At 45.6% G+C, this 15,693-nt stretch overlaps 1 protein-coding gene across 7 annotated transcripts in view; it reads left to right on the forward strand.

Annotated features, from left to right (window-relative positions):
• The first annotated feature begins 2,249 nt into the window (after positions 1-2,249).
• Nrg3 (neuregulin 3) overlaps positions 2,250-15,693 on the forward strand; it is a 945,390-nt gene continuing 931,946 nt past the window's right edge. For all 7 annotated transcript variants that reach the window (XM_090346689.1, XM_090346692.1, XM_090346690.1 and 4 more), the window contains exon 1: positions 2,250-3,165. In XM_090346689.1, the coding sequence (XP_090202815.1) occupies positions 2,250-3,165 (916 nt within the window). The remainder of the gene's footprint in view (positions 3,166-15,693) is intronic.

The following is a 15,693-nucleotide window of genomic DNA, read 5'->3' on the forward strand; positions in this document are numbered from 1 at the left end:
GGGTAGGCACAAAACCTCCCGAGTTTCCGGTTTCAGTGCCTCCACTGTCATCTCCCCAGTGTACCTGCGATCTTTTCTGGAGCGGACTGCCAGGCAGGGGAGAATGCTCGCTCCATCACATGCTCCAGACGCCGGTGGGTGGGGAGGGGTTCTAGGAGGATGCCATTCTCAATCTCTCACTTTTGCTTGGGGCTGGGAATGGAAAAAAAAAAAATCATCTCTTCGGTTTCCACTTTAGGGTAGGAAAACTGGGGAGAGTTGGCAAGGAAGGTTTTACATAACCGGCAGATTCCAGGCCAGTACCACCAGCTCTTTACCCTTCCTCTCTACGCCATCCTGTCCTCCAGGCAGGGCCCCACTCTGCACCTGAGACATAGGTAGGTCAGGGAGCGGGTGGGGACTGGAGGTCTCCCTGTCGGCCACCTATCCAAACCCTTACCTCACCTAAGCACTCGCCCTGTAACGCGTGCGCGTGCACCAATGCGTACATCTACATCGAGAGGGAATACTTTTTTTTTTCCTTTTCAAAAGGTAAGTTAATCATGCCTTGGACAGAGCCAAGGCACCCAGCTGGACTGCTTCACGGGGCCTCTTTCTCAGGAATTCAGAAACCAAAGAGTCTGTCCATCCATCCATCCATCCACCCATCCATCCATCCATCCATCCGGCACCGCGGTCGGGCGGGGGAGCATATGGATCTCCCACCCGCGCGCACACACACACACGTCCCAGCTCGCTCGTCCCGCAGCGTCCGCCTCTCACCCCACGGGGGGGGCTGGCGCGGGAGACCTTCTCCCCATCGGTGGACCCCTGCTTCTGCCACGCAGGGGGTGCGGGTGTGCGTGTGTGCGCTTTGGATCATTTCTTTTCTTCTGGTACGCATTAAGAAACCACCATTGGGTGTTGGTGGGAGGCGCTACTCTGCCCGAATCCCAGCCCTGCCGTGGCGATCTGCACACACACACACACACACACACACACACACACACACACACACACACTTACACACCCGCGCCCGCCGAACTGCAAGCTCGGAGCATCCTCTGGCCGGGGATCCACGTCGCTCGTGGGGGCCGCCCCCCCTCCCTCCCTCCGACACGATCTCCTTCAGCTTCAGCCCTCCACGCTCGACCCGGCAGGGCTCCCCGGGGCCGTGATTCGGGGTCGCCTCGGGGTTGGCGTTGGCGGCCCCTCGCCGGTGCCCCGTGCGCCGCCCCCAACCCCCGGGCTGTCCGGAGTTTGAATCCCAGGCGGGCGAGCCGGCGAGCGGGCGGCGGCGGCGGCGGCGGCGGCGGCGGCAGGGGCGGCGCGGAGCCGCGGGCGGCGGGCGCGAGGGGAGCCGCTCGGCCGCTCGCCCTCCGCGCTGCGCTCGGATTGGTCTCTCCCGGAGAGCGCTGGCCGAGGGTTGGCTGCGGGCCGGCTGAAGAACAGGTGCGCTTCACCGCCCGGGCTCGCCCAGCAGCCGCCGACCGACGCGGCGTGCTGGGGGCCGGGGCGCGCCGAGCGCAGAGCCCCGCCGAGCGCAGAGCCCCGCCGAGCCAGCCTCCAGATCCAGGCCAGGGCTGGGAGGAGGGGGTGGAGGTGGTATGGCGAGGAGGTGGAGGGGGGTAGAGAAGGACGCCCACCGCTCCCTCCACCCTCCCTTGTGTCGGAATGCGGCTCTTCGCCTGACGCCGCGGACCCCGCCGGCTGGTTGTTTGGGTCCCTGAAGACGGATCGAGGCCGGGCGCCCCGGGGAGCGAGCCGGGCGCGGCGCCCCCCCGAGGATGCCGGCGCGGCTGGAGCGCACGCGAGCGGCGGGCAGCGGCGGCAGCGGCAGCGGCGGCAGCAGCAGCAGCAGCAGCAGCGGGCGCGGGGCCCCGGCGCGCGGGAGGCCGTTTGGAGAGCCGCATCCGCACCCCGCTGCGCCCTGACCGACCCTTGGCACTGAAGAAGTGGAGGTGTGGGGAGGAGTGGGGGGTGACTCCGGCCCTCGCCTCGCGCCCCTCTCCAGCGTTCCTCACCCGCGGCCCCTTTCCCAGGCGCATCCCCTCCCCCCCCACCCACCCACCCCGTCCCCCCTCCTCGGCTCCCCGCCCGCCGCCCGCCTCTCGGGGGGAGGGGCGTGGGGGGCAGGGAGCCGATTTGCATGCGGCCGCCGCGGCCGCTGCCTGCGCCCCAGCCCGCCGCCGCCGCCGCCGGAGCCCGCGCCCGGCCCCATGCCTCTGGCGCGGCCCTCGGGGGGGCGCAGGTGAAGACCGGCTCCTAGGATGAGTGAAGGGGCGGCCGCTGCCTCGCCACCTGGTGCCGCTTCGGCAGCCGCCGCCTCGGCCGAGGAGGGCACCGCGGCGGCTGCAGCGGCGGCGGCGGCGGCGGCGGGCGGGGGCCCGGACGGCGGCGGCGGCGGCGGCGGCGGCGGCGAAGGGGCGGCCGAGCCCCCCCGGGAGTTACGCTGTAGCGACTGCATCGTGTGGAACCGGCAGCAGACGTGGCTGTGCGTGGTGCCGCTGTTCATCGGCTTCGTCGGCCTGGGGCTTAGCCTCATGCTCCTCAAATGGATCGTGGTGGGCTCCGTCCAGGAGTACGTGCCCACCGACCTGGTGGACTCCAAGGGCATGGGTCAGGACCCCTTCTTCCTCTCCAAGCCCAGCTCCTTCCCCAAGGCCATGGAAACCACCACCACCACCACCACTACCACCAGCACCGCCACCGCCACTTCCACCACGGCCCCCGCCACCCCTTCGGCCGGCAGCAGCGGCGGCGGAGGCGGAGGCGCCGCTGCTGCTGCTTCTTCCAGGACGCCCAACCGGATTAGCACCCGCCTGACCACCATCACGCGGGCGCCCACCCGCTTCCCCGGCCATCGGGTACCCATCCGGGCCAGCCCGCGCTCCACCACCGCACGGAACACCGCGGCCCCTCCGACGACCGTCCTGTCCGCCACGGCCCCTTTCTTCGGTAGCAGCACGCCGGGCTCCCGACCGCCGGTGCCCGGAACGCCCGGTACCCAGGCCGTGCCCTCCTGGCCCACTGCGGCATACGCTACCTCCTCCTACCTTCACGATTCCACCCCTTCCTGGACCCTGTCGCCCTTCCAGGATGCCGCCGCCGCCGCCGCCTCCTCCTCCTCCTCCTCCACCACCACCACCACCACCACCCCAGAAACTAGCACCGGCCCCCGATTTCGTAAGTAGCCGCGAGGTCTCAACTCTTGCCTCACTACTTTCTTTCTCGCCCCCCTGCTGTCTTTCCACTCCCCCACCCCCTTTTCTCTTGCGTCTGATCTTCTGGCGAGCCCCCCCCCTCACTCTTCCCAGGTTCCTTTTTTTTGGGGGGGGGGGGAGATCGACAGGAAGATGTAGTGGCCGCGAGAGGGTGTGACAAGGGGGTGGGGAGGGGCTCGTTTGGCCAGCTTTGGGGTCCCTGGGTCCCAAGGATGAAGAAGGAAATCTCCGGGTATGGAAGGCACTGGTGTTCCCAAGAAAGTGGGTCCCGTTTGTGAGTCCCCTGGAGTCTCAGGCTCTGCAAGGGGTTCAGGCCAGTGCCACCCCTCCTCTCTGCAGACCTGCTGGCTATCCTGTTCTTGGGGAGGGTGACAGAGGGAGAGGTGGAGAGGACGACCTCCCCCCCACACTTCAAACATCTAACTCTTTCCCACCCTGCCCTTTTGGAAGGAAAGAAGGGGAGTGTGGTCGTGGGGGGGGGGGATAAGACCCTAAAGAGTCCAGTGAAGGAAGTTATGTCCCCGCCTGTGTGGGGTGATGTGATGGGGTTATGACAGGAGGCACTTCCAGCTGCCTGACCCAGGAGGGGATCAGAGAGGGTTAATTAGAAGCCACTAGGGGAGGAGGTCTGAGGTAAAAGGGATCAGGAACCCCTCTCCAGCTCCCCAGCTTGCCCAAGGCCTAGGAAGGGTGTCTAAATGGGTTCCTTGGCCACTGAGAGTGAGTGAACTGGCAAAGGGCTGCCTCTGGGGGCTTGATGAAGGAGGGTTCCCCTCTCCCCCCAAAAAACACTGCCAAGCCTTTGCTTTTGTTCTTTCCCCAAAGGTGGGGCATGAACCTCATCTTTCTCTCCATGCCTCCAAAAATACCAGCAGGCTAGGATGGGGAGTTTTTTTCCCCACTGGAGGGTGAGGAGTCCCAACCCTTTGTAACATGTCACCCTCTGAAGGAAGCATGAACCTGGCAGTGCTGGTTGTACAGCTGGTTTAGCCCCAGCAAGAAAGCTTTCTCTGCTCCTGAGGTGTGCCTTTCTTATTTTATAAAGGTTTGAGTGACTAAATCTGACCTCCCACCTCGTCGTTCACCTTATTCTGAAAAATCTCAGGAAGCCTCTCTTTAGCTGCCTGTGAATCAGAATAAGAGGAATACTTTGCACAACCTGTGAAGGTTATTTAGGACAGACTTTCAGCATGCCAGTTCAAGTCCTGTGAAGATCTGTTCATCAAAAACAACAACAGAAATAACAGAAAAAAAACCCCAAACGAAACAAAACCAAAGAAACCCCTGCCTCACCTTGCTGTCTCCATAGCCTATTTCTCTTTTGAGCTCTAATGTCTGTGAGAAAAGAAAGATAGCTCATTATTAACTCTTCCATGTGGGCTGGAATTCCCTGTTTGCTTTCAGTCACCTGGTGGTTTTTCATTTCCCAGACCTGGGATCTTACCTTAGGTGTTGTTTAACCCTTGAAACTTCATGTGTACGTGTGTATGATTTAGTGTACTTTTAAGTAAGCTCCAGAAAAGAAAGTCCTTTTGCTTACACTTTGCTTCAGAAAATAGAACTGGCTAGAAGATAAATTGGGAGACAGGAAGGAAAGGGGAAGGAAGGAATCTGCTACAAACTAGAATGGCAGTAGAAAGCCAGTAAGTTGTTTCTCTGGGCTGTGATTGAAACAGTCATTTTGGAGAGAATATATATTCTCAGGAGGGGTTTAGCAATTCTTTTGAACATATTAGCCTGAGTTTTGTTGAAGAATAAAGGATGGTGTCTGTGTATGTGTGTGTGTGTGTGTGTGTGTGTTGGGGTTGTAGGCATATGTAGTGGATTGAAAAGGTGTGTGTGTGTGTGTGTATAAGACCCCAGATTTTTAAAATCTCTTCTGATGCAGTTGATAATGGATAATGAAGAGTGGGTGTACTTTCCAGTCTTGTGTATGTGTGTGTGTGTTTGGGGGTGCATTTCATATTCTTTTTCAATTGATTCCCTTATGCTTCATTCTCAGGAGATCTTTAAAGAAAAAAACCGAAAGTGAAGGTATTTATTTCTGCCCCTCCGTGTTCTCTTTCCTCATTGTGCAGAAGGGAATGGCAGCCTGTTTAATAAATAATGATTATTGACTGGGCTCTCAGCCCTAAGGAAAAAAGGGGGTTGGTGGTATCTGTAAAGCTTGTCAATGCTCACATAGACCTATAAGCAGTATTCCTTTATTTGAAGCTGAGGTCAGTTCTCGCTCTATTCTAAACCTCCAACAAGGAACCGGAATTCATGGATTAAAAATGCAAGTATGCAAATTCAGGTAGAAACTGACCTGGTTTGCATACATCAGCCAGGGAAATTTTAATGAAGATAGATTATGCAGATTCCAAAAGAGATGCATTTAGATAGCTAGGTTGTTTGGTAATTCGAAAGAAAAGCTGACATTTTATTTTTATTTTATTTTCATCCAGAATGAAGGATCATTAATACAAGGGAATAAAGCTTTCTTTGGAGGAATTATTCTGTAGTCAGAATTGTGGCCTCTGCCGTTGACATTTCTATTTGTGACTTATTTTGATTATGCCATGGAAGTTTCTATCTAGCAGAAAAATTTCCCTCCCCCACCCCCAACCCACTTCAACCTCCATATTTCAATGGTTTTTAAATTTTTTTCATTGCTTCTTTTTCTTTTTTCTCTTTCTTTTATTTGAAAGTGTTGTCTTCTGGTGTAGCATCTGAAGAGGATGGTTAAGGGGACTGCTCTGGTTTGTGAGATTAACCCAAGATTCTTTCACAGCCAAGGTCTTGCCTCCTGAATCAGACATCTCAAGTCTTAGAGAATGAATGTCTTTGTGTTCATCTTCCAGCAGTCAGAAGGCTCCTATGTGCAAAGGCAGGAAGTAACTGGAAGAAGCTGCTTCATGGGGAATGAATGAACACACTTGCTAATGGATAATGGAATTTTTACAAGGAAAGCTGTTTTGGGGGAATGGCCAGTTGAGAGAACTGTTACTAATTTCCTGAAGAATTGAGGATCTGTAGATACATATCCTAAAATGCAAGAGAGGAGGGTTTTCCTATATCTATCAAAAGTTTTCTAGGATCTCTTGGCTTTCCAGATGCCCAGCACTTGACTTGCTTTTTCTTTAGACTTTGTAAATAAATATCTGAAACAGATTGCTAGTGGGGAATTATTTTGCTTGAAGTATCTTGAGAACAGGTTACTACAAACAAGAGAAGAGAATCTGTGTCTGATGCATGAACAGCTTTTCCTTTTCATTAATACTTGGGTTTATGTTTTTATATATATAGATATATTTGCCCAGTGTTTTCAGTGTGATTATGGATTGTTCTAGATTCTTGGAATTCTTTGTGTCAGTTAAGAGAGCTGTTGAACAAATGGAAGGCCAGATTCATTGGTTATAGATGTTAAGACAAGTCTTTTGTCTCATCTGGAAAGTAATTTAGTTATTTCTAGTGAATCAGATTACAGATATGGAAAACTCATGAGTGTAAAATGTTGTGGATGCTTAACTAGATATAATTTTAATTTATTTAGATCTGTTAAAGGAAAATATTAATCATACCTATAGTAATTTTTGAGAGCCATTGATTAAGTCAACTGTTTCTTTTTCCTTATCAACATCTTCATTCCTTTTGGAGTGAAATGATATTGGTTGCTTTGTGAGCTGAGTCAGATATAGATATGTTAAATTAGGTTACCCCTATACCTTATGCTCTGTGTACATGAGTCAAGGCTTTTACAGGATTACAGCATAGAAAGTTCTGACTCCAGACATGCCTGTTGGCTAGCACAAGAGGAGGACTCAGAGCTGTGCGTCAATATTTCTTGTAAAATACACACGAGAGCTTTATCTATGAGCACATACTATAGCCTAAAAATTATGGGGATTTTCTGCTTTAATCAATTCACTATACAGTTTGGTTTTTTTTTTAGACACTTCTGTTAGACTTCATATTCTGTAACCAGTTTATAGATACAATGGGCTATTTTTATACCTGCTTTTAGTTAGGCCTTTATGCATAAGGATAAAGTGGTTTAAGCTTTCCTTCTGAATTCTTCCAGATCAAGCCTAGGTTGAAGGCATTTTTGCTTAGGAAAATCCATTTTTCAGGTTGATATATGAATACCCTGTGTATATGCTGTCTCCCAGACAGACATTTGAAAGCAGTGTTGATCCACAAGCTCTTGAGAAGGATCCTCAACTAAAACAATCTGGTTTGTGGCAATTTCTCTGTTCCTAAAGGACTCAAGGCTTCTTAAGTCACATTGAGCCACCAGCAGTGCCACGCTGGGGAAATCCAGTGGTGCCAGAACATTGTGTTTCCTCCCTCTGAATTTTCCTAGTCCTTCCTTCCCTCTTTCCTTCCTGGTGGCACTACAGCATGAAGAAAGGTGAATTGCAACTAACTCCTTTTTGTTGAAATCCTTCTTTTGTCATAACCTTTCATATCTAGTGCCAAGCATATCTCAGTTTTCTGTCAGGGTTGTTGAAAATGGAACACAGAAGTTGGCCTTGAAATGTATGAGAGCAAGGGAAGAGCCATAAATCTCAGTCTTTAAAATGCATTTGAATTGCATCTGAATCGAACCGAAATTCATTCTTCTTCCCTTTCTTTCAGTCTGTTGTATTTTTTTTTTCTCTTCAGACTTCTGTGTTGGGTAAAACACAGCTCTTTATGTCTAGGAAAGGAACCACTGGGATGTTTTGAGCTCTCTGGAATTATACTTGTCTATAACCAGCAATTTTTCTGCAGACCCATGTGGCTGACAAAAACAGGAGGGGGGGAATAGACTGGGCTATGGAATTGAAATGGTGGAAAATATCTCTAAATAGGTGTTTGCTCTTCAGGCAACCATCAGTGAATACCAGAACACATACATTGAGTGTGCCTTTCCATTTTCCCCATTTGAAGTAGAGTTTTCACGCATTCCTGCAATCTCTGTAGTCTTTCATGTGTTGAGTACTGGCTCTGAGGGAAGGCTCTCTTGGTAGACTTGATTATTTTTGCCTTTTGATGAGTTATCAAAGGTCTTTGATCGTTAAATATGAAGGATTCTAAAATCTTGGTGGAAGATGATTATTTATATTTTTATTTATACATTAGGTCCATTGACAAATTATATTAATTTTAGTATCAATCATTGGCTGATTCTACCAAGTTCTTGTGGAACTGAACATGCCATTAACATATGTTTGTAACATCTGCTTTTGTGCTGTGTTATGTTGCATCTTTTATTTTTCAAGATGAATTTATTGGTTATTTATTTAGCGGTCTTGTCATTACTGTTTCAGTGGATTGGTTGATTTTAAACATTTGTAAAAGTAATTTCTTCTTCTTCTTCTTCTTTTTTTTTTGTGGGTGCATGCTGGTACTGTGGATTGAACTCAATGCCTGGATGCTGGACCTTAGCAGTTTTACTCAAGACTGATGATCTAATCCTCAAGCCATGCTTCACATCATTGTTTGTTTGTTTTTGGTGCTTCATTGGAGATGAAGTTTTCATGGACTTTCCTGCTCTGGCTGACTTTAACTGTAATCCTTATATCTCAGCCTCTTGAGTAACTAGGATTAGAGGCATGAGTCAAGGATTCCTGGCTTAAAAATCAATTTCTTAAAAAAGGAGAAAAATATATATTATGTAACTTGCACAATATCCATTTTCTCATATTGTCATGGAAAGGATAAGTGAAATGGGGAATGGTTGACTAGCCTTGAGAGTTGGGTGAAACCTTGGTGCTGTTTGGCTCTTTCAGCCTGAGGCATCTTTTGTCACTTTCACAGACAGTGGTTCTTACCTGTCCTGAATCTGTCCAATCTTTTCTTCTGAGAACATGACACCCACAGTAGAATTGTTCTGTGGAAGTCTACCTTGATTCGTCCTGTGAGTTTAATCACCACTTCTCACCCTGTACTTGATAGGAATTTGGTAAATCCTACTTTGGATACAAGTCAGTTACAGAAATTCTAGAATTTGCAGTTAGCTGAATGAGCTCAGGAAATGTAAAATCTACATAAATGTGGAGATTCTTCTTGAAAGAAAGAATGCCCCTCCTTCCCTTCTGTGCTGTTTCTGCACTGTTATTGTCACTGAATTTTACTGTATGGAGAGAAGTTGGATGAAAATTAGCAATGTCCACATCTCATTATATTTCCATCCCCAATTATTAGGAACTAAGCTTTGGGGGGAATACTAAGTTTATAATGCCCATTAAAAGTTCTTTGTTGTACATGTTTGTGCTTGGGAGAACTTTAATATGAACATTTCAAGTCTGTGTTTGTTAGAAAATTCAATCTAAATGCTAGCACAAGGTATTACTTTGTTGTTGTAAATTTAAGCTTTTTAAGATAGTTCATTGTACATAAATGAAAATTTCCGTTCTTGGACATAAAAAGATGGCAGTCAGAATCAATCTAGTGCATGTGAGTTCTTAGTAAAGTACTTCCACTGGTAAGCCTTGAAGAATTTTCTGGATGTGTGGCACATATATGTGTGTCATGCTTCATGGGTAGATTATAGACTCTTAGCTTATTTTAGTGGAGTTTTTCAAAGGTTATCTAAATCTGTAAAGCTACTTCAGCATAAATATATAACTAGCATCATGAGAACACTACACATTTTGTGTTAAACCTTTGAAAACATTTTTTATGTTTTAGTTTTTTAAGATATTATGAAAACATTTTTAAATGTTTTAGATTAATTTTAGGATGACCAAGTTAAAGTTGGTACAAATGGAGAAGACAGTATTTCCTTTGTTCCATTCAGGAAAGGCAGCTCCTCTCTAGAGCTTGTATCTGGAAATAATTCATGAACATTACACAACTTACCTGCTAAGATATCCTTCCCCAAACTACATACAAACAAAAACCATGATCATTCTGTGAATTACCAGGGACGTAGAAGTTCATCAACAGAAATAGACCCTTTCATCATCAATTTGAGATCCTATCCTCTTGTTTTTGTTGTCTTGACTTTTACTTTTAATACTGTGAAAGTCTTGAAACTTGAGGTAATAATACGAATTTGATTCATTGTTCAGTGTATTTTTGGTATACAGACTCAGTGTTAAGCACATCTAGATAGCCTAGATAAGATTGTTTCCAACATTTGGATAATGGAGCTGGCCTTACTGTGGCTTACACAATCGGCTAAGATGTACTTAAATTGTGTACTTTGGCTGACTGGAGATATGGGAAGATTGTTTTAGAGAACAGCCTTTCTCACACCCCATCATAGTTTCCACATCCATTCACATAATACTCATCAGTATGTGTGGATGTTGCCTTATTTCCAGCATGTAGCCCTTTCCTACAGACATTCATTGCTGTCAACTGCAGAAAGATGAATCTATTGGGTTCCTATTCTTGGTACAGTTAAGAAAGACTGTCTAATCAGAGATATAGCCTTTTCCATGTAACGAGAAATTCAGATGTTTGAATGAAAATAGTAGCATTCCATTGTAGCGTCATTGAAATATAAATGATATATTAAGAAAACTGAAAACTGGCCATATTTCATGCATACATTTTGATGATCTTGGACATATGTATAACACTGTTCATATGAATGCCACAATCAGGGCACAAGAGTAAACAGATTCATATTCTTCAAGAATTTCTTATGGGTTAATTTAATTAATCTTTATTTTTTGAGGTGAGCACACTAAATGAGATTTATCTTCCTAACATATTCAGAAGTATGCAGTAATGCATAGTTGACTGTGGATTCTATGTTCAGACAACAGCTCTATCTCAGTCTTGAATAATAAGACTCCCACATTCACTGAATGAAAACTACCCTTAGTCTATTTCTTCTATTCCTGGAACTTCCAGTCCTCGATTCTCCTACCTCCCTATTTTCTTCTTTGCCTTCTTGGTGATGATTCAAAACAACACGGTGGGAAAACAGTTTCAGACTTTTATTTCTTTGCTTCCTCAAATTCAGTCCAAATTGTCTTCTCTGCCCATTCCAAAATTAATTCTTGATTACAGCAGTTACAGCATCATTTGCCAACAGTGATCAATGGGACTGTGTCATGGAACATGTGGAGTGAAGGTATATCTCCTAACCAGGAAGGTGATGGGGACAGCATCAGACGGGCCAGCAGGAGCCTTCAGTCCCTGCAAGTCCTTTGGCAGTTCTGTGATGCAGAATACTTAGAACATCCCACCCCTGCTGCAAAGGATGCTCCCAGAAAGGCTCAATGGGTCCTTAGAGGGCATTGTGTGTGTGTGTGTGTGTGTGTGTGTGTGTGTGTGTGTGTGTGTGTGCATGTATGTATCAGAGGTCATTCTTTCTTGGCTAAATGAAAATTTCTTCTGTTGGTTAAAGTGGAAGATGATCAGGATCGTTCTTTCGCAAACTAGGAAGTGGAAACAAGTCAAGCACTAACTTCCTGTGATGGTCTTTGAATAGCTGCACTGAAGAAAAAAGAAAATGGGATCATGTGAAGAAGCCTGTGCAGTCCCAATCCACTATGACAGGGAGTGCATGCCACAAATTACAGCTGTGTTCACAGAGGGACAGTGGGGTTGCTGGACCAAATTTACTGTCGGGGAAAGAAAAAGATTTGTGTTGGCCTGCTGGCTAAATGTAGAAATTCCAGGAATTGGAAAAAAATTAAAAAAAAACGAAAAATGGCATAAAGATATATTTAGGTTGCTTGCTATTTGGACTGAATTCTGTCTAACTGAATTTCATCATGATACTATCTACTTGTTTAATGTCTAATGCATGCCCATGCCATAATGCAGCTACAGCTGGTCAGACTTCCCTCTTTGTAAAAAAAAAAAAAAGATGTGTTTTGGTTTGTTTTTTTTTGGTTTGCTTGTTTTAGTCTTTCATCCAGTATTGGTGTCAGTATCAGTATTAGCTAGCAAACTTGTGCATGTTGGCCGTTCTTAGGGAGTTTTTTTAAAAAAAATATTTTGGCAAACCAATGAATTCATAGTGTTTTTTTCTACAACAAAATGGATCACATTGGAACTGCTCTGTAAAGATGTATGCCTTCAAAAAATAGAAGAAGCTGTGAGCAACTTGAGTTGTTCCACATACAACTTCTAATTCTTACTCCATAAGAAAAGGTGTTTGAATTCTCTATTCTAGTATTTGGCCTTTATTTGTTTTAGGTTAAAGAAGGTCCATTTTTATGTGAGAATGGAAGCAAAGTCTTGAGGGATTCAGTGGAGTTAGGAGAGATGGGGAGAAAGATGGAAGGGATGACTAGATGAATTGAAGCCCATCTGCATAGCTACTGAAAGATAATAAATATAAGTAAAATAATGAAATAAAATTAGAAACAGTGTACCTTTTAGTTAAAATAAATGCATATGGAAGATTGTGATTACATTTTATCTTTAATAATTTTAATATTATTGGCAATGTTTCATACACATTTATCTAAAGCAGGATTGAAAATTGAATGTGACTAGTATATTTACCTATATGGACTCCAAGATTTACTCATTAAATTCAAAGGAATCATATTAAATTATGAGTTGTATTTTTTTTCTGTTGTAAATAAGAATGCTGTTTAATTAATTATACTTTTTTGTATTTCGTTAGTTTTAGTTAATGATCGTGAATTATCTCTACAGTAGGAAAAAAAGGCAAAGAATAGTTCTGATTAGTGATTGCTGTTCTGTAATTTTATATTTTTTCCTCACTGTAACTCTAAGAAGTTGAGACTTAATTAGTAGTATCAGCATTAAAATGTCGATTGAGTTGGGTTCCTGTTGTGAACTGTAGCTTAATATAGATAGAAATACAAAGATTTTTCCTTTCCTTTTTGGAAATAATGCCTTACCAAAAGCAGAGTGATTTACCTTGTATCTTTGGTTACTACTAGCTTTGACCTTTCAGCAATATATCTGATCTTGGCAGTTTAATGAGATTACTGGTTCTTTTAGCCCACAGAGAAATTGCTACATATAGATATAGCAGTAGAAACCAATCAGTGGTTTGTACATGAACCAATCACCTGGTCTGTTTTAGGGATGGAGTGGAAGGAAAATACAAAGTCTAGTTGTTAAAGTTGGGTCTTAGAGGTTGGGTCTTAGGTTAAGTATGAATGGATGGGATGGTTCATCTTGAGCTTAAATTAGCTGTAACCCTCTTGCAGAATCACAAGGTTAGATGGTTGATAAATTGTGTGGGCCACTGGACAGTGGTGACTTGTTAGACTCATAATGAGTGGGCTTCACTCCACTTTTGTGGAGAGCCACAACAGACATGGGAAGCAAAAATAAATAAATACCCAAAGTAAAGGACATAAAGCATGGTTCTCCTTACATCATGTTTCATAGGGATCATCTTTGGGTAAAAGGCAAGGAGTGAAACACAAGGAAGAAACACAAGGGGTAGCACCTTACCAACACATGCTTTGTTCTGGAAACTGGTTACACAAGTAGGTTCCAGTCATTACAGTTTATTACCCTGTGTTGTGATTTGTGTACTTTTCATATATTGCTATACAGAGAAGAAATAATAAAGGAAATATTGAAGCATTCTTGTGGCCATTACCATCCTGAGCTGCCAGGGTGTGGACTGAGTTTATGGATTTTTCCATTTATAGACTCTGGGTCATAGCTCTGAGCCTTGGTTGTTCATATTTTTTGCCTGAGAGCTAAAAAAAGATGGCCTTCCTTGCATCTACAGATTTCTTGATTTTCAGGATCTTAGTTTGTAAAAGACTGTATGCAAAACCCCACTCCTTTCAGACTGACCAGGCTTTTCTGTTTACCTTATGTGTATATAGAGCCAAATCTTCCTTCACCCACATTGATGGTGTTTCTGCTACAGTGTCTGTTACCTCACTTTCTCCATATCTCATACAAGTACATTCACACTTGTATCCAGAGGGCGCGCCATTGTCATAGTTCTGCAAACATCAAAGTGTGTGATAGCCAAGGACAGTCCATCATCTTATGGCTTTGTGTGTCCCTCCAAAGAATTGAGTTTTGAAAAGTCTTTATCTGTCCATTTTGGAAGCCAACCAAGATCACTGCTGACAAAGATTGCTTCCAAGGAGAACTAACTCAAGCAGATATGAAGAGGCGAGGCCAATGGAGGCCCCAAGTTTGTGGGAACCAGTGTGAGGTGTGGCCTGCAAGGAGCTGATGGTCTCTGCTGGGAATTAAGAGGCTAGCCTGGCTTTTTCTTTGGGGAAAGGGCTGATTTGAGCATGGAGAGAGGTGCATGAGGTTAAGCCACATTCAGGAATGGCATAAGAAAGTGACAATACCTGTGATATTTTCAGAAGGTACAAGTTCTCCCAGATGAGCTGGAGAGAGAAGATCATGAAGGGAATTTTAAAGATTCCCCAAGGCTAACTTGCTCCAAATTATTCAGAGCTCTGGTCTCTCATTTGTGCAGGATCTATTTAAGTATTGACTTCATTCCAAAGCTGCTTCAAAGTGCTGCAAGAAGTGGAGGAATTGCTGTGTCTTCAGGATGTTTAGTTTATCCATCATCATATCAACACAGCCCTAGATTTAACCCAAAATAACAGCTTTCGAATATCTAAAAATTTGCAAGTGAGATAGGAGGAGAATTGCAAAAAGAAAGTCTTGATTGCACAGCTTCACCTAAATTAACCTGTGACTGCTTTCAGATGTTTCAGAGGCAAAACTGCTTCATAAGTTGCTTTCCATCTCACCTCATTCTTCTTGTTCTTGGATTTGGGATGCTCTGTCTTTTGATTTTTTGTTTTGTTTTCTTTTTGCTTTTTGTTTGTTTGTTTTCTGGAGCCAGCATTGTGGCTTGAACTCAGCGCTTTGGCATTGACCATTAGCTTTTGTGCTGAAGGTCAGTGCAGTGCTTTTTCACTTGAACCACAGCTCAATTTCTGACTTTTGGATGGTTAATTGGAAATAAGGGTCTCTCTGACTTTCTTGCCTGGGATGACTTTGAACCTCAGATATCATGTGTGACCCACCTGCTGAGCTGGGGATTCTCTCTCTCTCTCTCTCTCTCTCTCTCTCTCTCTCTCTCTCTCTCTCTCTCTCTCTCTCTCTCTCTCCCTCCCTCCCTCCCTCCCTCCCTCCCTCCCTCTCTCCCTCTCCCTCTCCCTCTCCCTCTCCCTCTCCCTCTCCCTCTCCCTCTCCCCTCCACCTTCCCTCTCTGCCAAGCCCAGTATAATACCTTTAGAGACTTGAGGCTGATTTTGCAGAGGGAACATCAAGAGGAATGCTGCTTTTGGGTCCCTGTTTGTACTCACCACATGGAGTCTAGAAAGGAGACACAGAAGATCTGGGAATTATGTACAAGATGGGGCTTTCGCATGATTTCCTGGGATGCACAGGAGCGCCAGGACTGTATCTTGGTGCCCACTGCTAAAATTAGTCATCTCCTTCTGAGAAGGAACAAGATCCATCTCTGTTGCCGACTTCTGGCTTGTTAGTGGTTTACCAGAGACAGAGGCTGAAGCACTGTGGAAGTGCAAATACTAAACGTGAGCACAGCCCACAACCTCTCTCCTGTATTTTTCAC

This window comes from Megascapheus bottae, chromosome 15, assembly GCF_031878675.1.
Source record: "Megascapheus bottae isolate mThoBot1 chromosome 15, mThoBot2.hap1, whole genome shotgun sequence".
Lineage (NCBI taxonomy): Eukaryota > Metazoa > Chordata > Mammalia > Rodentia > Geomyidae > Megascapheus > Megascapheus bottae.